The 24,956-nt window shown below is 43.0% G+C and overlaps 1 protein-coding gene across 1 annotated transcript; it reads right to left on the bottom strand.

Annotated features, from left to right (window-relative positions):
- Positions 1-900: 900 nt before the first annotated feature.
- On the bottom strand, positions 901-24,297 carry gc (GC vitamin D binding protein; the record flags this gene model as incomplete). The annotated part of the gene is made up of 12 exons (XM_080852278.1): positions 901-942; positions 1,639-1,756; positions 4,561-4,655; positions 13,418-13,550; positions 15,447-15,646; positions 16,504-16,630; positions 16,905-16,993; positions 17,615-17,747; positions 21,742-21,956; positions 22,799-22,931; positions 23,828-23,897; positions 24,240-24,297. The coding sequence occupies 12 exons, from the start codon at positions 24,295-24,297 to the stop codon at positions 901-903; spliced, it is 1,413 nt and encodes a 470-aa protein (XP_080708404.1).
- Positions 24,298-24,956: the final 659 nt, after the last annotated feature.

Genomic DNA, 24,956 nt, shown 5'->3' with positions numbered 1-24,956 from the left:
TCCCCAACGACTGCTTCATTTTTACCCACTCTGTGTGGAAGTAAGGCTGAACCACCCCACATTCACAGATAAGAATGGAAGCGTGGTCTGATTTCGAGTAAGCTACCTTTATGGTGTTGTCCGGATGAATCTGCAGATGTATTGACCTACTGACCTACAAAATAAACACAGCTTAACCCCCAACACAAATAGACACACACAAACACACACACACACAAACACACACACACACACACACACACACACACACACACACACACACACACACACACACACTTACTAAAGAGGACTCTTTGCCTTGTATTCAGAATGGAGCACTGACTGTTTAAATGAACATCTCCTCAGCTTGACTTAAACGAAAACAAATCAACTGCATGTCTGCTGTGCTCTTCTCAGTGCTGAAAAACCTGTAGAAAATGTATGGACAAAACCTACCACTAGAGGGAACCAATGCGCTTCACATAGAGTCATCCCATTGTAGAATATTTAATTATCAGTTGAATTATCATGAGTGTTTCTTAAAAGGAAAGGTGTCATAACACAGAAGAATACATTAGCTAGAAGCGTAATTTTACTTCAGGAGATCAGATTGTGTGTGCCAAAACGATTGACGTCATTTTCTGACAGTAACAATAGTGTATGAATATCAATGACACACTACATTATGTTCTGCAGGTTATAATAGAGACATCATTTTCACTTCATTCTTCAGAGATCTTTGTAGTCTGATGCGTTTTATTAACATGGGACCACAGACAAAGTAGAAATACTGCACTTGGCAATGATCTGGTCTAATAGCTGGGAAATTAAACATCAATAGTTTCCGCCCTTAATAAGAGTCCTCATTGCCTTCTGGATCCTCATCATCAGCCTGGGTGAGGACAGGGTGAGGACGGCTGTTCAGACGGCTCCTCCTTTCTGATATGAAATGAGTTTTTCCATCTGCCAGAGAGAGATAGAGGGAGAAAAAGACAGAGAGAAAGTCGGAGAGTAAGAGAGAGGAAAGGGGAGCCATGAGTTGCAGAGCTGTAAAAAGGCACTGATATTGACACCATCTGGATGGCAGACTGGTGGTGGCATCACATGTTGTTCTAACACCCATCTGTTGCCATTTCTAATTGAGCTTACAGTAATGTGCAGACAGGGCTTTGCTGTGCTGTGCCTCCCCATACAGGTGCTACATGCTACAGACAGAATGCACTCCACATGTTTCCCTCTGCCGTGTCTATGCATGTGTGTTATCCTGGTCTGTTTCGCTCTGCAGAACTCCAACAAGCTGATTAATACACAAACCATGAATCATGAAATGATTTCATCATGTTCAGCAGACGAAGACGAACCACTTTCAGGTGATGAAACATGAATGTAAACACAGTTTTTCGCTGGTTAACATCACACTTACTTTGATCACATTGAAATACGTCCCAGATATATGATTCGTGTAGTGTTTTGACATTCAGCAGATTTTCAGCCCTACTTATTTTTCCTTTTTTTTTTACTCTCCTGGCAAGAGTCACTGACGGCGCGTATCTTTCAAGCCCCATCAAGCACTTGCTCAGTGTTTAACATGTTTCTGTAATGCTGTGAGTCTAGGGGTCAGATGGGGAAGTAGGGAAGTGTAGTCATCAGGATGCTCACCAGCGTCTGGCAGCGCAGTGCTGGGGACTGCTGGAAGCAGCAAGCAGAGCCCAGCTCCACCAGGGCCTCTGCCTTGGCAGGCGCCTGCTCTCCATCAGCCTGGACCTGCTGCTCCACTCTGCACCACAGACAGAGAGGAAAGGGTGGGGAAAAGAGAGAGTGAGTGAGAGAGAGAGATAGACAGAGACACATCCACACCATTGCATATACCATGCAAGAGCATTCTGTACACACATACGTGCACACGTACGTGCACACACACACACCGGTTTGTTCTTAGATGCTATACAGTGGCATGCAAATGTTTGGGCACCTCTGGTACTGTGAATAGCTAAGCAAGTAAAAGATGACCTAATTCCGTCAGTTTCAAGACAACAAAAAAGTAAGAGGGGCAGAAGTCAAAGTTTGGCCACCCTGCATGGTCAGTACTAAATAACATCCTCTTTGGCAAGTATCACAGCTTGTAGTCAGCTAAGAGGATTCATGTATGGAGAAACTTCACTAAATCTTCTTTGCAAAAGGCTTCTAGTTCTGTGAGATTTGGGCCATCTTGTATGTACTGCTCTATTGAGGTCTCTCCACAGACTGTCAATGATGTTTAGGTTAGAAGACTGTGGGCCATGGCAAAACCTTAAGCTTGCACTTCTTGAGTTGGTCCATTGTGGATTCTGAAGTGTGTTAAGGATCATTATCCTGTTGTAGAAGCCGTCCTCCTTTCATCTTCAGCTTTGTGACGGTGTGCTGTTTGCTTCCAGAATTTTCTGGTCCATTCTTCCATATTGAATCCATTCTTCCCTCTACCAGTTATAGTTCTCCACTGGCTGACTAAACCCAACGAATGATCAATCCATCCCAGTGCAGTTCCTTTCATGGTGCAATTCTGCACCTGTTTTTCTCCAAATATTTGTTTGCTCATTGTGGCAAAAGTTCTATTTTAACTTCATCTATATACAGGACTTTCCAAAAATGCAAAATGCTTGTTTAGCTGTTCCTCTCCAAATTGACACTGAATTTTGTGATGAGGATAAAGGGAAGACTTTCTTCCGATGACTCTTCCATGAAGGTCATATTTGTGCAGGCGTCGCTGCACAGTAGAACAGTGCACCACCACTCCAGAGTCTGCTAAATCTTCCTGAAGGTCTTTTGCAGTCAAACGGAGGTTTTGATTTGCCATTCAAGCAATTCTACGAGCAGTTCTCTCCAATGTCTTGGTCTTTCAGACCTTAATTTCACCTCCATTGTTCCTGACATTTCTTTATTACATTACAAGAAGTGAGGAAACGGCAACCTGACAATGATGCTGTCTTATTAAAGCCTTCTCCTGCTTAGTGGGCATCAATCAATTTAAATTTAGAGTGCTATGCACTTCCTAAGGATGATTGTAAACAAGCCACAGCCCTGACAAGATAATTAAAGTCTGAGACCTTTGTAAAAGTTATTAAATAGAAATAATCTATACAAATAAATAAGTAACAGACTTTTTGACCCGGGCTGCCCAAATGTTTGCATGCCACTGTATGTAAGTATGCCATACCTTTGTATTCTCACATTCTAACATTAATGTTCTGCTTTGGTAAATCAAAATAAATAAATAATAATGAGCCATTTAAGCTTACTTGAATTGAGTTGAGAGTTTGGGGGGGCAGAAAGAGAGTGTGTGTGTGTGAGTGTGTAAGAGAGAGAAAGAGAGAGAGATAGAGAGAGAGAGAGAGAGAGAGAGAGAGAACAGAACAGACGCAATATGTAAACTCATTTATATGCTTATGCTCATTATATGCTCATTTTGGGATTGTTGTCTTCAAATTCTGCCATGTTTTACATAGTTTTTACTTTACATTTAGTATTTAGAGCTTTGATTATTTTTTGCAAATGGCCATTGCTATGGCACTGCATTTGTACAGTTAAGCCAATTACACTTATTTGACTTATGTGAGTGGTGTGGAGAAAGAGAGAGTAGGAGCCAGGTGGGTGGCCTCAGCCAGGGGCCTCTAGCAGGGGGCCCTAGTACTCCACTGGCCTGCCCTCTCCCTTTGACTGGGCCCTAGTACTCCACTGGCCCTCTCCCTCTGACAGGGCCCTAGTACTCCACTGGCCTGCCCTCTCCCTCTGACAGGGCCCTAGTACTCCACTGGCCTGCCCTCTCCCTTTGACTGGGCCCTAGTACTCCACTGGCCCTCTCCCTCTGACAGGGCCCTAGTACTCCACTGGCCTGCCCTCTCCCTCTGACAGGGCCCTAGTACTCCACTGGCCTGCCCTCTCCCTCTGACAGGGCCCTAGTACTCCACTGGCCCTCTCCCTCTGATGGGGCCCTAGTACTCCACTTTCCTCTCCCTCTGATGAGACCCTAGTACTACACTGTCCTCTCCCACTGATGGAGCCCTAGTACTCCACTGGCCTGCCCTCTGCCTCTGATGGGGCCCTAGTACTCCACTGGCCTGTCCTCTCCCTCTGTCCTCTCTACAGCAGTGTGAGTGCTCAACACCCCCCTATTTCAAACAGGGTCATAAATATTTACGAGTAGCTGCTAATTCGTGGTCTGGTGGTGCAAGTTTTCTCCCGATCGTATTTGTCACAGTAATAAGGGTAGGTGGAATTCCTGCTGGTCTAAAGTAAAATCAATTAAACTTGCGAAATTCATAAACTGTTTTTGTTGGGTTCTTATTGTAGGGCTTAATCTAATTAATGATTGGCCTGCAGAGTAGCTGCTAATTCGTGGTCTGGTGGTGAACGTTTTCTCCCGGGGGACTCTGGCTCATCTTGTTTGTTATCACAGTAATAAGGGTAGGTGGAATTCCTGCTGGTCTAAAGTAAAATTAATTAACTTTGTGAAATTCATCAACTGTTTTTGTTGGGCTTTTATCATAGGGCTAAATCTAATTAATAAATGGCCTGCAGAGTGGTAGTGTGATGTGGGCGACTTACAAGACTTTGAAGGCGAGGAAGTCAAGTCTGATGTACTGTGAACATATTTCATCAGTCTTGGATAACAGTTTTATGACTTTCTTCACATCTTCATCCTAAAGCGCAATCAGACAGAGACAGGCAGAAAGAAAGAAAGACAACAAGGATAAGAGCATCACAAGGAAAATGTACTGATTTTGTCACAAAAACAGTCAATTAAATACTGACCACATTATTATGCATTACTGACCACATTATTATCTACCTTGTGGAAGGAACTAAAGCAAGCTGCTGGTTTATCTACCCGTGGATATGGAGGTGGGTCAGCTTTAAAGAGATATAAGTGAGAGAAAGGACGTTACCTCTAACTAATTTTGTAAACATGGTGACATACATAACACATTATTACCTCCGCCAAGGAGGTTATGTTTTCAACCCTGTATGTTTGTTTGTTTGTTTGTCTGTTTGTTTGTTTGTTTGTCAGCAGGATTACGCAGAAACGCATGGACCGATTTCCGTCAAACTTTGTGGGGAGATTGGGTAATATAATGGCAATAATTGATTAGATTTTCAGATGTCAAGGTCAAAGGTCAAGGTCACAAGGCGGAGGTTTGCATTCTCTGAATGCTCCCATTCTTGTTGTGACTGTTTTTTCCCTAGGGCAACCGCCTGGGTGTTCGTCTCCCGGACAAAGATTGATTTGAAGAAAGAGATTAAAGTGCTGCCGTACGGTAAGGTAATGGCCTGCAATGAGGTCTGTAAGGACTGATTCTGCAAGGCCATTTCTGAAGATACAATCCATAATCGCTATTTGCTTGATATTGTTGTGTGGTTTTATATGGAGCACAGCCCAACTCTTGCCTTAAGTCTGCTTTAGTTACCAAGGCTGGCAGATCAGAATGCAATGGCCAGCAAAAATGTAAATATAATAGGCTCATTATGGAAGTTGGCAGGCAACCCACTGTGGTTTCTGGCATCTCTGGAAACTGACAGCATGACTGGGAATATTACAGGTCAATAGATAGTTGATGTGGAGACAAGAGAGTACACTGCCTCAAGCATACGCTGCAATTATAGTCAGTCTTTGAAATGTAATTGATGTCTGTGTTCATTAAAACATCAGATGGCCGAGAAGAGTGTGGCCTACTGGTGCACATTGAAGAGTGTGTCACGCAGAAAAGAGTATCTTCCACAGGAAAAATACCCTTAAGCGGCAAACTATGAGGATGTTCAGACTTCAGTTCTGGGGAACAGATGGAACCAAAAAGCTGCCTTCCAAGGCCACCAACATAGATTGGTTGTCATTATGGATAACTACCACCAGTTGGTGCGATGCCACTCTGTCTGTATTGCTTGCCACTCTGTATTGGTAGCCACTCTCAGCTTTAGAGTAGTCAGTGTAACACCATGATGATCCAGAACGCGGCAGCGCGTCTGGTGTTCAACCAACCAAAGAGGGCGCACGTCACCCCGCTACTCAATGAGCTCCACTGGCTGCCTGTTGCTGCTCGCATTAAGTTCAAGTCACGTACATGCTTGTCTACAGAGTGGTTGCTGGTTATGCTCCCACCTACCAAAAAGCTCTTGTAAGGGCAAATGTTACACCCAGGATGCTGTGCTCGTCTGGTAAGCGTCGTTTGGCACTGCCGACTGTCCAAGTACGGCAATCCAGACTATTCTCATTTGTAGTTCCACGTTGGTGGAACGAACTGCCTAACACTACCAGAGCAGCGGCGTCCCTTTCTACCTTTAAGAAGCTTTTGAAGACCCAACTCTTCAGAGTGCACCTCCCTTCCTAACTGGCACTTCGACTAGTGCTTAACTTGCACTTACAGCAGTTCCATTCCAGCACTTCTTTTTTTAATTTTCTCTTTAATTTTTTCTATTTCTTATGTAAAGTAGTATTTATTGTTACCAAGGTCTCTATTGCTCGTAGCTTGACTGTTCTCTCCCTTTTACGACGCTTTGGACAAAGGCATCTGCTAAATGACTAAATGTTAATGTATATGTAAATGTAACACATTCGACTACCTAGGGAAAGGTGCAAAGCTAGCAGTGAACATGAGGGAGCAGTAGAAAGGAAGATAGCGGTGGGAGATGGTGGAGAACTGACTGCTTTTTATTCCTTCTGTATCACATCAAGACAACTCTCATGCCCTATGGGGTCACGTGATGCTTACTGGTGGATGGCTGCCTAGACTGAGAGCTCCTGCTATCACCATGTCATTTATTTTTTACTTAACCTTTACATCTAAAGATATATGCTGGTGAAGTGCCAGATTTTTGTATTGCACATTATTCACAGGTTGGCACTACTCCACAAATACATTGCAATGTGTTAGGGTCAGGTGCCTCCTACAAACCAACTTGCCATAATATTTTCTTAATTTTTGATGAATCGTTTGTCAAGGTGTTGCCCAAAAAGTGCTTTAAGCCTACCCTACTTCAAGGGGTGCTAGCATAAAGGGAAATGTACACCTAGGGACACAAACCTTACATTCTGTATCAACCATGTTGGGCTACAATCATGGCAAGTAACATGTGGATCGGTGAAGTCTGTATATGCGGTGGTCATAATAATTTCATTTCTGAGTTGAATGATTTATTTTCACACTAGGTAGCTGGGTAAATCAAACAAGGTATCAATTCCTCTATGAGGAACAAGGGTTCTTATTCCTTTGAAGGGGCGCCTCAGTCCATTTTCTGAAATACAGGTGATGACAGGAAATAGCGCTTTCTCTAAGGCCCCTGTTAGCATGCCTCTCACTAGAGTGAGTTTCTCTCTCAGCCTCCAAAGTCTGTTTGATAAGCAATGCTACAGCTTTAGGCGGTGGACTCGCCATGTGGTGCTTCCTTATCAGATCTTGTTGCTTTTGTGGGGAATTTGATTCAGAGAACTTCACGTATCGTATCGAAAACCAAAACTACTCTTAGAATATCAGGTGTATCAAAATAAGGGAGACACACCTCCACAACTAAAGAACTAGACGTAACGCACAGCGTTACAAAATATGGCCGCCGAACTGTTCAGTAGGTTTTGGCACAGAATGAGTCATGGTTGTCAGTGTGTTTGTGTGTTTTTATGTGTTTTGTGTGTGTAAATTGGTTTGTGTTTCATTTTTATGTATTAAAGGAATTATTTGTGCATGCGTACATATGTCTACTGTGTGTGTATGTGTGCATACGAATGTCTACTGTGTATGTGTGTGTATCTGTTTCAGTTTTGACCATGCACTATGGTGCAGTTTTGACCATGTCAGCCAGAGATACCTGCAATTACATCACCTCATGTTTGCTTTTTCATTTTTAAGTAGCTGGCGCTATACATAAAATGAGTGGTTATGGGATGGGTTGACATGGCCCCTTTAGACAATCATACAAAAAACATGTGGCCCTCCTAAGCCCTACAGTTCTCGGGATATTCGTAGAAAACGGTGTCAGCCCACCTACAGGCCAGTTGGTGTACAGTCACATAAAAAAAAAAAATATTGTATGGCCCCCCATGGACAAAATTGCATGAAACTTGGCATGCATTCAGAGGGTCTCATAATGATCCACCACTTTCAATTCCGTGCACTTTCGACAATATATGCATAAGTTATAAGTGACTGGAGTTGTGAAGAGTGCATAGTTTGAGGGTCTGCGACGCCCACACCCTTCAAACTTTGTAAAAGACTTTCATAACTTTTAATTCCCCATTGCTGAAGAGTAACCTGACCACGTTTGAAGGCATTACCATTAAATCTGTAGGAGGAGTTCAATCACATGCGAGGTGTGGAAACAAAGTGAAGTTTCCAACCACCAACAGGTGGCGCTATAGGTGATATCAGTCAGGCATATGTACGCGTTCGGGCCGGATCCAGCGTCCACCCTAAGACATTGTCTCTGGATCAAACAATGTACGCAACAGTTATAAGAGACTTTGTGTTTTGTGGCAAGCACTAATAAGTTGGCAAAGTTTGAGGGTCTGCCACGCCCACACCTTCCGACTGATGAGAAAATCCAATATAACTTTTAGTCGCCCATGGCTGAAGAGTAGCCGGACCACATTTCAAGGCGTTACTATTAAAGCTGTCGGAGGAGTTCGATCAGATGCGAGGTGTGCAAACGCCATCAAAACGCATCTTCCACTCAAAATGGCCGACTTCCTGTGGACCTGCCACCATGGCGTCGAGAGACTTTTTGGTGCGTCCAAGCATGATGAAGACGTGTACCGAATTCCGTCAAGCTACGCCAAAATAACCCCAATGCGCAGGGTTTTTTGCAATGTTCTAGGGGGCGCTACAGAGCCATTTTGCTCCATCCATGGACAAAAACTCTACCGAAGACGGTTCTCGGGATATTCGAAGAAAACTGTGTCATGCCACCTACAGGCCAGTTGGTGTATAATCATATAAATCAATGTATTGCATGCCCCCCCGTGAACAGAATTCCACGAAACTTACCGTGCAGTCAGAAGGTGTCATAATGATCCCACACCTCCGATTTTGTGCAGTTCTGACCTTGTCAACTTACAATTCAAATGTTTTACAACACTCCATTTTTGCTTTTTCATTTGTAACTAGGTGGCGCTATACATGAAATAAGTGGTAGTGGAATGGTTGACGTGGCCTCTTAAGACCAACATACAAAAAAAAATTGGTCCTCCTAAGCCCTACGGTTTTTGACTTATTCACAGAAAACTGAATCGCCCCACCCTCTTTAAAAGGGGTCCAGTCCGAAGGGGGTGCAACGGATCAAAACGAAAATCAGTAGTTCCACGCTAATCTAGTAAGGCTACATGCCCACCAAATTTCGTGCACCCCGGTGTTTCAGTGTCCCGGAAATCATTGACAGAAAATCGGCAAACAGGAAAAAAAAAGAAAAAAGAAAAAAAACTCCAACTAAACCTGTAGTAGCTGTCGCGCGGCGGTCATAATAAGACATTGTGCAGGGACTGGGTGGGGCAAGTTTTTCACTCCGTTCGCTCAAGCAGAAGTTAAAGGTAGCAATATAAGTTCCATGGATGATAATGGGAGAATTTTTGTCATTGAGACCAAAATCCAAGACCACCCTTTGATACCTGCTAACATACTGTACTTGACCCTAATCTATACAATCATGGTTTTCTGGTAGGTTAGAATGCAAATTAGGAGACATCTAAAATGGAACTTCCAACTACCCTATCATCCTAGGAGGGGTCTTCAATCAGGTGGTTGAGCAAATGTTAGGGGACCGTCCACCCTGAAAGATTCTCTATCTGTAGTAAATTGCATCAGACAGTTATTAAGTTGGGTATTAATCTGTTCGGTAAGTCATCTTACGCACCATCAATCACAGACTGGCATAATCTACTTGCTAAAGTGGGTATCTTTCTCTTTGCTGGGCAGGATAGAATGTTATTACTTAAATTGAAAGAACATTAATGGCCCTTAGAGATAAACTCTAGGCTCAGCTCCCTTCCATGTACACACATACACACACACACGCGCACACACACACACACACACACACACACACACACACCATACATTTGCTCACCTGGTCCCAATTACAACACAGCCTGTTTTCTACTCTTCTACTTTTTTTATATCCTTTTTTTATTCACCGTTCTTGTCTTGGTCCTCTGTTTTTGATTGTCTATGTATATATTGTCCTCTTCACCTTGTTTTATATTTGTATGCATTTCTTTGTCGCTTTTAAATTCACTAAAAAAGCTCTCACCTCTTCTCCCTTCCCAGAATCACAGGACGCAACACAATACTAAGAACACTCTCAAAGACCCTATAGATTTCATTCAGCGCTGTCACCGTCATGGAGGAGGGAACAGATGGTGAATAGAAAACTGTAGAACCCCCCCCCCCCCCCATGCCCCTCGCCTCATCACTCCCAAATGAGTAGCTGTGGGTACACGCGTGTCACCCGTTAATAAGAGAGTCGGGGAAGTGGGCGGCCTGGCTGGTGTGAATCTTAATGACACACTCAGCCCCTGGGCTTGGCCTCGCTCCAGCGGGATCCCTGTTGAAATCCCTCTCTGCCACCACATGCCTCGCTGGAAGAAAGCGTCTCGTGTTAATTGGGAGACCCCATAATGCATACATTTGTCTTTGGGGGAGATGACAGACATCTGATACTGACAGGGCTCAGGTGATTAGATAGTAAGTCTGCGTGTGTGAGTGTGTGAGTGTGTGGGCGTGTGTGTGTGTGTGGGTGTGTGTGTGTGTGTGTTTGTGTGTGTGTGTGTGTGTGTGTGTGTGTGTGTGTGTGTGTGTGTGTGTGTGTGTGTGTGTGTGTGTGTGTGTGTGTGTGTGTGTGTGTGTGTGTGTGTGTGTGTGTGTGTGTGTGTGTGTGTGTGTGTGTGTGTGTGTGCATGTTCAGAATGAAGACTCTGGAGGGAGTGGGATGAAAGCTTCAGCTGGGCTAATGACCACTCCGGTAGAAAGTATGGGCTGTCTTTTTTTCTGCTTTCTTTGAAATTGACCTTTACAGAGCCAATTAATGTACGGGCAGAGATGGGCAGTATTTCAATTACTTGTATTTGAAATACTAGTTAATTTGCTTTTGAGTATTTTGTCATTTGTATTTGATAGGGCCAATAAAAAATCAAATGTAATTTGTAACAAAATACTTTAGAGTGGAGTAATTTTGTATTTAAAATACTCAAATTACTTTCTCCAGTGTTTAGGCAGAAGGAGATTTTTTTTCTGTCGGATTCTACCACAAGACCATCTGATCTGCCTGTGAATGTCATTGTCGAATCAGTCAATTTGCCAAAAGTGTTGCTTCTTATGGCCCGCCCCATTTTGGGGCGAAAAGGAAATCACCCCAGATCTCTCTCATTGACTCTCATGTTAAATCAATTTTTTTTTACAAAAAAGGGGTTGTGGTCGAAAACTTAGAAAACTGTCTTGATCCTTGTCAATTTATCTTCATTAGTACACCTGACTTAAAGGAGGTTCTTTCAAAGAGCGAATTGAGTTGTTGCACTGAACGTTAGCCATCTTGACACAAGGTGACTTGATGAAAGCTGTGTGATGTCCTTATACGCAATTAGACTTAAGGTCCGGGACGCGATCTGGCACTCAGCGCCTGGGCGAGACGCTCCACTTTGTGAATGAGGCTCGCCTCACCTAGGACGCGATCTGGCACTCCGCGCCGCATTGCATAGAGGCAGGGTCCTGGGCGCACATGAGACTCTTAAATAAAGATCTTAGCCTACTATAAACGTTGTTGAGACTCTTTCTAAAGATCTTACTCATTCTCACAGAGACAAAACAAATAGCTACACGATACAAGACAAGATAATCTGTAACTTGTGGAAGTTGTATTGTTAAACGGTGAGTACTTTGGTAGATGAAAGTGTTTCATCTACCAAACTTTAAATACAAATGCTAGTACAACTTCTACACGTTATCTGTTAGGTTGTGAGTGTGCAGTGGTAATGTAAGTTTGATTCGTAAAACGTATTTTAGGAAATAAATGACATTGCTTGACATGTAGCTGTTTGTCTCTGTTTTGTTACCGACTTTCAAACTTAATAAAAATCTCAACAACGTTTATAGTAGGCTACGTTTATTGTTTTGTCTCTGTGACAATGAGTAAGATCTTTAGTAAGTCTCAACAACGTTTATAGTAGGCTACGTTTATTGTTTTGTCTGTGTGACAATGAGTAAGATCTTTAGTAAGAGTCTCAACAACGTTTATAGTATGCTAAGATTTTAAAAAAGAGTCTCATCGGCGCGGAGTGCCAGATCGCGTCCTAGGTGAGGCGCGCCTCATTCACAAAGTGGAGCGTCTTGCCCGGACGCGGAGTGCCAGACCCGCGTCCTAGGTGAGGTGCGCCCCATCCACAAAGTGGAGAGTGTCGCCCAGGCGCGGAGTGCCAGATTGCGTCCTAGTCCTTACCTGGCATTTACGTATGATGAAAGCACGGTGGGGATAGCCCTCTCGGAAGCCATAGAGATTGCAATGAGAGCCCTGTAGCGGCGGTTACAAACATGAAAAAAAGGATACGGAACCACTGACATGGGCCCGTCATAATAGCATGCACCTGGCCCGGTGGTTACTACGTTACGCCACTGAATAGCCCAAACCTGAATGTTCTGCTATACCAAATTGTGAGAAAACTGAAAATTCAGAAAAAAGTATTTCCTGTATTTTAAAAATACAAAATACATGTATTGTATTTTGTTACATTTTCTGGCAACAGTATTTAGTATTTTATTTTGATACATTTATTTGAGGGGTATTTTGTATTTTGTATCAAAATACATTTTGATGTATTTTCGCCCATCTCTGTGTACGGGTAACGGTAATGCAGGGCTGTTTGTCAGTGAAGAGATGCATTTAAATACATCTTTTCACTTTATCAGTCACGTTTGGGTTAGACTGTTCCTTGGCAAGAGACAATTTAATTGTTTTGGACCTATATATACATAAAATGGAAGTGAATTAAATTCGATTTCATCCAACACTGAAATTCCACCGTTAATAATACATATTTTCTAGGACCCATATCATAGTACTAGGCAGGGTACCAGTTATATGCGAAAGTGTTTTCTATTGTCAAAGCTATTTGTCTGAATTAAAAAAATATATATCTCTAGACTCATCCATGCACTGAACCACAAACAGGTTTACCACAAATGCGTCTACACCAGTTATGATCCAGTTATTACCTTTCTAATATGCTTTGCAGCAGGCAGCAGTAGGCTGTGCTGCTATTATATATATTAATCATAGTCTCAGTCAGCCCATGCTGATTATATTTGTCTCTGTGTACTTGTATGTACTGAATGCATATATGTATTCATTTTCACATACATTCATTACCAGTTTATTATGGTTCTGGTCTGCTAATGTATAGGATAGAATATAAGTTGAATGGAGATTTAGCTACCTTCTGGTTCATACAGGTTTGGATATTTGTGTCTGAGCAGCAGGCCATCACTTTATCTTTCACATGGCCCAAAGCTGTTGCAATGACTGGTACAGAGGTCAAAAGTTGCCTGGCTCCAATCTGGAACAAATATCTGAAAGAAATCAATCAAAGAGAGATAAATTGTATAAATTATAAATGAATTATCAAAACATTTCAAACATCAGTGCATCAAGAGCATTACATTCACCTTTTGAATAATATCTTAGCAAAAGCGATAACATTCTATAATGCAACTCACATTAATAACTTAACCAAACCATGTACTATGTATGAAATGTGTGTGTGTGTGTGTGTGTGTGTGTGTGTGTGTGTGTGTGTGTGTGTGTGTGTGTGTGTGTGTGTGTGTGTGTGTGTGTGTGTGTGTGTGTGTGTGTAGGGGGGGGGGGGGGGGGGGGTCATCATGTTCTTGGCAATACAGTGGGACTCTGCAAGTTTCTTTACAGACAATCAACTTTGGACAGTTGGCTTCAAATAAGTGCTTTAAGGATTCCACTGTGAACACAAGAGACTTCAGGTGGAGTTGCAATCGCCCAAAACATGGTCACAGGAAAAATCAAACATAGAACCATTGTATCAGAGTGACCAGAGGCTAATGTTAACACTACTGATTCCAACTCAGCATAGTATCCCTCCAATAGATGGAGCTGTTGAGTCAGCTTGCAGCCCTGTTCAAAGAACTGATTCTGTCTCAGATGCTCTTTATAGAGGCTCTTATGATATGTAATGGTATATTTAGCCTTTCTGCCTAGTTACCTGGATGTTTATTCACTATTTATACAACAGGAAGGTCTGGTCGGACAATTTATTTCTGATTGGACAAGAGACGTTCCATTAGTGGGGATATCTTCGCACAACCCACTCTTACTCGTGTCATATTGCTTAAGTGAATCCTTAAGTGAGAGGCATTTACGCTGAAATAATTGCGCCACAGCAAAGAGATGAATGGCTTTGGGAAAAGTGTCTCAGTTAAGCAGTCTATCCATGCTGAAATCTAATAACCATCTCTATATTAAACATAGGCCATATATACTGGAGCCCTTTATGCCCCCAGGACACATTCTCCTCAGGCAAACATTTCCCACCTTCCCCACCAAATTATTCAGCCCACTGACTTTCTTCAATACATACACAATCACGTCATACATAATCACACACACGTACATGCAAATACATAGAAAGCTCTCACCAATATCAAGTGAAAGACATGTATAATGTAATGATAATATTATATTACACAGACACGTCTGTCACACAAAACACACTGGGCTTGTCATTCCTATCAAGAGATATTCACACATACAGTCTACACACACACTCACACACACACATATACACATGTATATATTAACACCGGCAAACGAAACAACTAATCAATTGCGCAATTTACTTTGGATGCCCCCAGATATTTTAAATATTATATATGCACTAACAGAAATAATGACAAACCCAGGCAGCTGTGTTCATTGTGTTAATTTCTTTAAATGCATTAAATAAAATTCAACAATTAACACGTTAGCACAGTGTGTGTGCATATAAATTAATATATATATGTAACGAGTATGATGCACTGAGTTTCATTGAGTTACAGCAGTCATTGCTACGAGCACACATTTCCAGCTCCACATAGTAAGCTTAGATAAATTCATGGAGCTTGAGGAGAAATTAATAATGCTCTGTGTTTACATTTGCTCCAGGTCATGTGTCATTATAACTTCAAGTATGGTTCAAAGTACTATCGACAGACACAATTTCCAAAGATGAAGATTCCTGGTTTAAATAAAGTAATGGTTCTTTGAAATCAGAGCTTCAAGCCACAGCAAATTTCGCCCCTTGGGTTGTTTACAATTACCATAGCTCCCTCTGTTCTCTCAATACTTTCGAGCTCTGCTGTGCATATTTCATCATTCAATAATGAGTATCTCAGCATGTAAAATGCCAGTGCTTGGAAGATGGCACTTTCAATTATTCCACGGACCACATTTGCTACCTCTGGATTTCCTGCTGGCTGGCTGGCTCGCAGAGGGAAGGTGAGAGGGGCTGGATATCTGGGAACGTCTGAGGCTGTCTCTTCAGGTTGTCCACACACATCAGCGTGTCCAGAGGTGCCTTGCCGCAACATCTCTGAAACTCCTCCGACATAATGGCCAGCGATGATTCGTTGCAGAGGACCTTTTGGAATCCAGTGAACTGCAAAAACCAACATTAACATTCTCAGGGTTCTCACTCAAAGAAATGCTGTTCTCCCGTGGGACTGAAAAACGCTAGGCTGTGCAAACATGGGTAAAGAAAATGCCTTTATGCGCTGTATAGAGAGGATTAGTGATTTGGCTGTGGGTATAAGATACGAAATTATAGAATGGCAAATATTCCTTTAATCTCAAAACTAGGAGTTAACTAGTTTAGAAGAATGCTTTAACTATTACACTCTAATTCTATTCATTGTTGAGTAAGTGATCTGTCCAGAGACAAGCATTTGCCTTATTACGCAACAAGCTCAAACATACTGTACTGTATTACGGACTTGGTTTCACAATCAGCCCAGCAGCACATGCTGCATGCATATGAGTCTGCAGTGGTTCGTTCTCCCTTGTTTCAGTGCCTGAAGAATCGGTCTCTTTGATATTGCTCAGCTCTAGTGTTTGCTCATTCTAAGGCTGCCCACTCTCAGATCCCAGCAAGTCTCCTCATGACCTTCCTGCCTTCAGCACTGTTCTGCATCCACACTCCAGGGTTCTGACATAGCAGAGGTCCACTCTCCCTCTGAGAGGTGGCATCTCTCCCTCTTGTTACATATCTTGCCTTTTGTTTGACTAAATGACTGTTAGCATTCACAAAACATAAAGTAATTGCTTCTGTATTGCAGAGCTCACTTCTTACCTCTTGAACAATGCATTCCTGGTTTGGTAGTAAACAACATTTTGAAAGTCCATCTTGGAAGTCTTTTGCCATGGACTGGGCTTTTTTTTTTTTTTTTTTACTAAATTAGTGTTAGTATTTACAAAACATAAAGTTACTGCTTCTGTATTGCAGAGCTCACTTCTTACCTCTTGAACAATACATTCCTGGTTTGGTTGTAAACAACATTTTGAAAGTCCATCTTGGAAGTCTTTTGCCATGGACTGGGCTTTTTCAAATGGGATCTTTAGAAGGGATCCAAAATACGCTGTCAATCTGTTCAATGCAAATTTCACATTTGTCACTGTTTGGCAAACACGTTCAATGCACCTCAGTGTAAAGGGGGTGGTGAACTGTCAACATTCTAATGATCAGACATAACTGACAAATTTTAATGGAAGAAAACATTTCTCAACGCTCCCTTCCTTATCACAAATGCCATCTTTCATGAAAGTAACCATTACAGTTATTATTATATATTAAGGATCCTTGATGTTCCTTTCACCTCGCTCATTCTAGACATTTCTGTCAACAGGACATGCATATTTACCCAGTCTTGTATGACTTCAGGTTGACATTGTTGTGGCAGACATTTGAAGTGAATCTCAGAAAAATGTTGAACTGTCTTTCTTGAAATCTCTGTGAAAGTGAGGAACATATTCTCTGTTTGATGAACCATTACATGATTATTGCTGTCTGTTGGTTGTCTACCTACTATAAGGCCATGACCCCACTTATAAGACAGTATCACATAGGTAGCTAGATCATAGTTAGTTGTCTTTGTTTTGTTGTTTTAAATAATATTATATACAATTGTACAGAGAGTGTCGAGAGAGCATACAGTTTGATTATTGTGCAAGATCTGGTCATAGTTGCATTGGCAGGCATGTGAGACAAGCCAAATTAAAAACAGGTCAGGTTTAGGCGTGTAGATTGAAAACACCCAATGTTAATGGTTGGCATAAGAAATCTGAACATAAATAGAGTCTAATTAAATCTTGTAATGTAGCTAAAACATATTAGGTGCTCTCAACAGCTCATGAAAATATTTTCTGAGATAATTTCTGTGTAGAAACTTTAAGCTTCAGAAAGCTCAGGATTTGAGTATATCCACAGATGACACAATGGATTCCCTCCAGTCACATTTGCCAATTATGACATCTGTGAAGCTTTCCCTGGAATTCCATCTCTAGACAGTGCTGGAATGAGGAAGACATGACTTAAAAAAAAAAAAAACGAGACTGCTTCTTTGAGCCGTACCTCAGTGAAAAAGCATTCAGTGATGGGGGAAGGCTTGCAGCATTTCTTCAGCATCCTCAGCTGGCTCAGCGTAGCATTCATCACGAGCTCAATGGGCACGCTGCGGTGTCTGCGAGCCAACTCGTTCACGTACCTGGCAGAGGAAAAACAGAAGGATGGTGACACGAGCACAGTGCTGGAGGTCACTCACGTTAAGCATGGCTCTGAGAAGGAAACCATTAAATGTGTGCTTTGAAAATTTGTGTTTTCTCGACGATCCCAGGATCTGTCAATCTCACTGTAAACCTGTGTGGTCTTATCTATGTTAAAGACGATGTCCATATAACAGTCTGAAGGGTTTTAATATGAATATGGATGTGGATCCGGCTTAAGAGGACGTCTCTAACAAAGGAGGCGGGTGTATGCAGGTTATTATGTCTGCAGACCTTAGCTTTGCTAACGAGTGGACTGAGGAGAATTAATTCAGTCCAGTCTCTGGACAGATCACTCACTCAACTATTAATAGAATTAGAGTGTAATAGTTGAAGCATTCTTCTAAACTAGTTCATTCCTAGTTTTGAGATTAAAGGAATATTTGCCATTCTATAATTTCGTATCTTATACCCACAGCCAAATCACTAACCCTGAAACCATTTTCCAAAGCACAAAATAATGTAATTTTATAAAGATCTGACACCTGTGATTTTCAGGATACATCACACTGAGTAATTAAATCCTACTGTTCATTAAGCAGAGCAGCATAATGATATGGGGTTTTATTAAAGGAGTAATTCATTGTTAAGCATTGGCATGTGTATGTGCCTTAGCATGTGTATGTGTCACGTTCCTGCGGAGCTCCGCTCCGGCCACGCCCCCTTCAGCTCACTAACACTCCCAGCTGCAAGTCATCAGCACGATTCACTATCTCACCTGCACCACGTTCACGCTCACCTGTTTACCAATCACCCACACCTGTCACAGCCCCTCCTTATACCTCTCACTCCCTTCACTCGGTCTCTGGTATCGCACTGCAACGGACTAACCTTGGAATTCCCGCGGCCTGACTTTCATGTGGATTACCTTCGCCCCAGTTATAGGTTGTACCTGTTACGTTCATAGCCTTAGTTACAGTTTCGTTATTAGTCTTAGTTCTTGCTTAGTTTGTACCTTGCCGAGTGTGACTCGTGTTTTGTTTGCCGCAACGGTGTTTAAGTTTATAGCTTGGTTAAGTCAGACGTTGCCTCTCTTTATTTTTCTTTCTGCGCTTTGATCGCCAGTTCTCTAAGTTCCTGTTTAGGCTGACGCAGCAGTATCCAACCGAGAGATCCCGTGTGGGCTACGTCGTCCTCCGCCTCCAGGGACAGGCGCTACTATGCAGCAGCTATGTGGGGAGGGCCAGTGACTGAGGCACTCAACACCTTCTTTGCGCATCTACAGGCAAAGTTTGGTTGCCCTGCAAGGGACCCAGCGACCCAGGCAAACCGCCTAGTACTCCACCAGCAGCTCATGGAGGAGCTCCGTCGACGCATTGTCACTGCAGATCCGCCTCCTACAGTTGCCACTGCTCCCACACCTACTTCGCTGAGGGTGACCACCCAAGCTCCCACGCCTGCTCCGCCCAGGACCCATGAGGTTTGGATCCAGCCTGAGATAGTCGGTGTGGGTGATAATGCTCTCTGTGAGGCATATTGCACAGGATACCCTGTCTACGTCCATAATTCTAACTCGGAAGATGATGATGAAGATGTGTTGGATAGAACCATCCGTTAAGATCTACTGAACGCCTACTATGACTCTGAAGAGGAGGATGAGGTCAATGAGGAGGTGATCGACGGGGGTTTTATACTGGCAGATCATGTCTTGTAAGGCTATGGCGAGCAAGAGGGTTCAGAGGAGTAGGAGAAAGCATCCTCACTACTTCGGGAGCCTGGACCCAGACGAAACGCTCTGTGCGCAGGTAGACAGTTGGCTATCCGGCAAACCTCCAGAACACCACCTCAGGTCTCATCCTCTCCGGTCCCAGCACCCCAGCATGATATCGAGGAGGATATCAGGGAGTGAATCGATGGGGGTTTGATCTTGGGGGATCTGTGTTTTGAGAAGTCAGTCTAGGAGGATGACGGGGAGGACTATGCCTACGAGGATGTGGATGATTCAGATGAGGAGGAGAGAAAATGGGCCCAACTCCCGCTCTTGCTCAGATGAAGACAACCGCTGCCTCCACTGTCCCCACAGCAGCCGCTGTGGCCAGGGTTGCTGCAGCACCGCCTACATCTTCCTCTCCAGCACCTCCTGCACCTCCCACACCAGTGCCAGCACCTCGCTGGACTCCGGTTCCTGCACCCCGGCTAACCCCGGTGCCAGTGCCTGCACCTCGGCGTGCGCCTGCTGCTAATGTGGCCGCTTCCTTGGCTCTTCCGGCCACAAATACAGTCCCCGCAGCTGCCGCTGCTTATGCTCCCGCAGCTTCCATGGTCACGACCCCCGCTGGTGACCCAGCACCCACAGCTCTTACTGTCGGCCAAGAACCCACGGCACCTCAGTGGCCTGCCCTGCAACCCCAGCGACCTCCGCACACCTGCAGACTCAGCTGCCGCAGAACCAGACGCCGCTGACCCCGCCGCCTCAGCCGCTGACCCTGCAGCCTTAGCTGCCGCTGACCCCGCAGACCCAGGCACTCCAGTCCTAGGTGCCCCAGGTATCACAGGTGTCACAGTTATCACAGATGTTCCTGTCCCTGGTGTTCCTGGCCCAGTTCCCTTTGATGTCTGGTTCCTTCCAGTTTCCAACCTCCCTGCTCCCTTAGTTCCTCTTCCGGCTCAAACAACAGCAGCACCCTCTGCCGACACGGACCCCCCAGCATTTGTTCCCGATGGTGGTCCAGCAGCTGAAGCGAATAACACCGCCGAGGGGGTGCTCGGCCCTTGGTCACCGTGCAGTTTCCGGTTCGGCCCCCAGCTGGCCTGCCCGCCTTGCCCTTGACCCCTCCACCCACCCTGTTGGGATTGTGTTTTTTGTTCGTTGATGATTTCAATGTTTAGGGCCGTCTGGAATCCGGCCCTTAAAGGGGGGTAATGTCACGTTCTTGCGGCGCTCCGCTCCGGCCACGCCCCCTTCAGCTCACTCACACTCCCAGCTGCAAGTCATCAGCACCACTCATGGTCTCACCTGCACCACATTCACACTCACCTGTTTACCAATCACCCACACCTGTCACAGCCCCTCCTTATACCTCTCACTCCCTTCACTCGGTGTCTGGTATCGCACTACAACAGACTAACTTTGGAATTCCTGCGGCCTGACTTTCATGTGGATTACCTTCGCCCCAGTTATAGTTTGTACCTGTAACGTTCATAGCCTTAGTTACAGTTTCGTTATTAGTCTTAGTTCTTGTTTAGTTTGTACCTTGCCGAGTGTGACTCGTGTTTTGTTTGCCGCAACGGTGTTTAAGTTTATAGCTTGGTTAGCTCAGAGGTTGCCTCTGTTTATTTTCTTTCTGCACTTTGATCACCAGTTCTCTAAGTTCCTGGCAGAGCTAAGAGCCTGCGCCCATCCGTGGGTTGTGTCTGTGTTCTCGAGAATAAACTCCCTCAGCATCTTCATGTCTGCAACCTGTTGTCTGTCCTGTTTGTTTCTAGCTGTCTAGCTAGTTATTGTAATGGTGTTAATTACCGGCATGCGTGTGTTATTGGCAAACGTTCACGTTGTCATGTTAATCCGTTATTAAACCTATGTATACTTGTGCATATTGATTGTTTAATAAAATGGCCGATTTTAAACAAACTGTTTGATAACTGACAAAGCTACGCTAGCGCAGCTAGTGAATAGCTAACGTTAATGTTAGCTAGTTTTAACTAGCGATAACATGCCTAAGCCTAGCATAACATCAGTGGTGAAAGTAGGCAGGTACTCTCAATGACAATAATGTGGAAAAAAAAGACACAAAGCAATGAAGAGAGACGGAATGAGATGTACAGATCGATAGTATTAAAGAACAAAGCGGCATAGGGCAAGAGGTTTTTATCACCAGTGTTCTATATTGATACCGATATGAAATTAAATGTGTGTTTAGCTGAGACTGGTCAGAGTTTCCATGAGCTCCATTACAGGCTCCGCTCAACCAACAAAATGTATCACACGCTGCATACCCGAAAGAGTAGCCAATCGGATCCTGTGTGTATTGCTCGCACATCTCCTCATTGGTGGGATCCAACAGGGAGGGCAGCTCCTCAGCCGAGTAGTGAAGGGTGGCCAGGCACATCTTCCTCTCATGCACGTCTTTCTTGGCACAGCACTTGGAGATGCCTGGGTGTTTGGGAAACGGTGAGTCGGCCTGGCAAGATTTGTCCGAGATTTCTGTGGCCTGGCCACAGGGGGGAAAAAGTCATTATCTGGCTAAAATCAATCAAAGCATAACCAACTGTTCATAAGCAAAGCCAACTGTTTCAAATTCTTTTAAGGCCTTCGGTGGAGAGATTCTTCCCTTTTGGTTGAAAACAGTGAGAGAGCATTCAGTGACATCAAGGAGGCAGGGGCTCCGATGCATAACGCTACACATTTCAGGTGCCCCTGTTATGGTGGATTTGCTATTCCTCTGTTGCCATTTTAATACAGTTTCCCAAACTAAAGTCGAAAAGACCTGGAAAAACTATTAAGCGTATTCTCTCCTAAATGTCAAGGTCCACAAAGTAAAATGCCAATTTGAATGCTATTTGAAAGCAATGCAAGTGGTCTCAATTGAGTGCAGTAAATTGCAGCCCTGACATTTAGAAAATATTATTTGTAATGAATGATTAAGCATTGTCAATTGACTAATATTAATAATAACAAATCTCATGTTTGTGTGATTGCCATAGTTTGCATTTACCGCATCATACAATTATGCTACATAATTACAACTAGTATACATAATGTGATTTTGGTAGGTAGTCAACCCCAACCCCATCTTGAGGGGCGATAACAGTGACTTACCCCTTGTAGTGGAAGTAGCTACTATGTACAAGCTGAAATCTTGACCCATATTCCTTAACTAATTTTAATTGTCTACAATTTGCCGTAATGTTAAGTAGCAATTGGCTACTGTGTAATATCTTGAAGCGGACTGTTTTGACAGGGTACTCTGTGCTCTACGACCAAACCAGCTGTACACCAACACATGTGCCAACACATGTGTGAGTGCCAGATGTGGCCTGTGGTGGCACTCACCCCTTTGTCGTAACAGTCTGCACTGGCCCCCTCCACACAGCACCTCTCCCCCAGCTTCAGCATCTCGTCCGCCAGGCATGTGACCTCTGCTAGCGTGCTGCTGGGGAACTTCTGGCTGTACAGGGCTATGAAACTAGTTAGCCAGGAAAACAAACATGTAAGCAAGCTAACAGACAAACAATCAAATAAATACATATTCTTCAAAGGTCTTCAAAATGGATATTTCAGGCAAAGCATTTCTTTATTAGAGGTTCTGTGAGTGATTAGGAAACTCGACTAAGTTCTGGAACACTGCGTCTTGAGGCAAATTAAGTTTATGTTTGGCGCATGCTCTGGGATTCCATCCAGTCATGAAATACTAAACTGAATCTGTGATTGTGAAGGGCAAAACAATTGGAAAATCAATTTCTCTCTGAAGCAATGTTTGTCTAGCTCTTCACACTAAGGGACAGGTTAGTGAGCTGGCCTTTGATAATGGAAGAGAACAAATAGTTATTTTTATAAAAATATGGAAATATAAATCTGATAAAAAACTGACTCAAAGAATCTGAATGACCAGTAAAATATAATGTCTCTTTGTTGCAACACTGCATGCGTTTGTGTCCAAATAGACTACAGCACAACATGGACATATTTTTTTATGGTCGCATTTTTTGTTACCAAATACCCATGCATTTTCTAGAAAGTACACAAATGCATTGATCGAGTGAGAAAGCAAAAATCTGACTGATTGTCCATAGTTCCAGAATACTGATTACTACATTATGCAATATAAATATAACTGTTTTTTAAGCAAGTTGAGTTTGGCATGTTCATTACATGCACGTTAATCTAACATTGATTTCATAATACATTGTCTAATATTGCAAACTGTGCATGTCAGAACAACATATGTAGTAATGTGGTGGATCCAATTCCAGACCTAAATATTTCTATACAGAACCCATGGAAAAAGCATTTAGCCATTTAGCAAGAAAACAAGAAGATCAGAAACCAAAAGAATGGATCAATTCTGATAAATATACATACAGCCCTTTAAATTTCTGTTGTCCCATGCCATGAAGTTTTTCACAAACTTTTTCCTTTTCATATCTCAAACCTGTAAGGAGAACACACATAACGAACATTTCCTTCAAACCTTTTGTTGGAAATGTAAAACCAAAACGCACAGCACAGTCAACTTTTAGAATTTGACTTCTCTTGATAAGGCAGATTCATTCATACATCCCAGAGCAGGGTGTGTGCATGCATTCAAATATAATACCTTTTTGTCATACCACTCAAAACCAACTATGCCAAAACAAATATGCCAAAGTGAAAGCTCATGAGTTCCAGAAATCAGAAAGAATCAGCAAACATACAAGTTCGGAGTCAGCGCATGAACAAAGTTTTACAGAGTTACAAGGTTAGGATATGAAATGTCATTTGAAAAATGTCATACCATTGTCATCTGCCCAGACTATGGAGATAGATATTAGAATACAACACAGGATTTTCATCTCTTTTCAGAGCTTCTATTTTCAGAGTTAGGACCACAGTAATTCTCTGCTTGATCCAGTCACTGCAGTGGACTTTCAGACTGACAGGGGACAGCATCATGTCAAAGATTAACCTCAGACAAAAACAAGTAGATGATGTTGCAAGTGTTTACCTAAAACCTTCTTTGAAGTGATGAATCACTCTGTGAACATGTGAAAGTCTGGGACATTGGTGGCATTCTTAGATGACAAACTACTGGGCCTAACCCCATTTTGTGTGTGCATGGGAAATTATGTCCATGTATATGTATGGCTTGATTAAGCAGGAAATATGTCTGTTCTAAATGTGTAATGCTAGGCTAGTTGGCCATGCACAGTAGACATTGCTCCTTCAAACTTATATTTTAACCTTTGGAAGACCCTTTCACCAGCTTGCGCAATAGGAGCTGATCAAACATCAAAGGAGTTACAAAATCTGCCAAGGCATTTGAGTTATTTCAGACTATTTAACTGGGATTTAACTATGCATATTGATGGTCGTATAGTCATGGCCATCCATGCTGAAGTCATATCAAACCAATGAATATTTAGAGAGACAGTGGAGCAAATGTAAAAAGCTTTCCAGGCACCTAATAAATGTTTCATTCAGCTCAGTAATGTGGTTGAATTCAGACAACAAA

This window comes from Sprattus sprattus (assembly GCF_963457725.1).
Source record: "Sprattus sprattus genome assembly, chromosome: 15".
Classification (NCBI taxonomy): Eukaryota; Metazoa; Chordata; class Actinopteri; order Clupeiformes; family Clupeidae; genus Sprattus; species Sprattus sprattus.
This window is presented reverse-complemented; position numbering and strand designations above follow the sequence as displayed.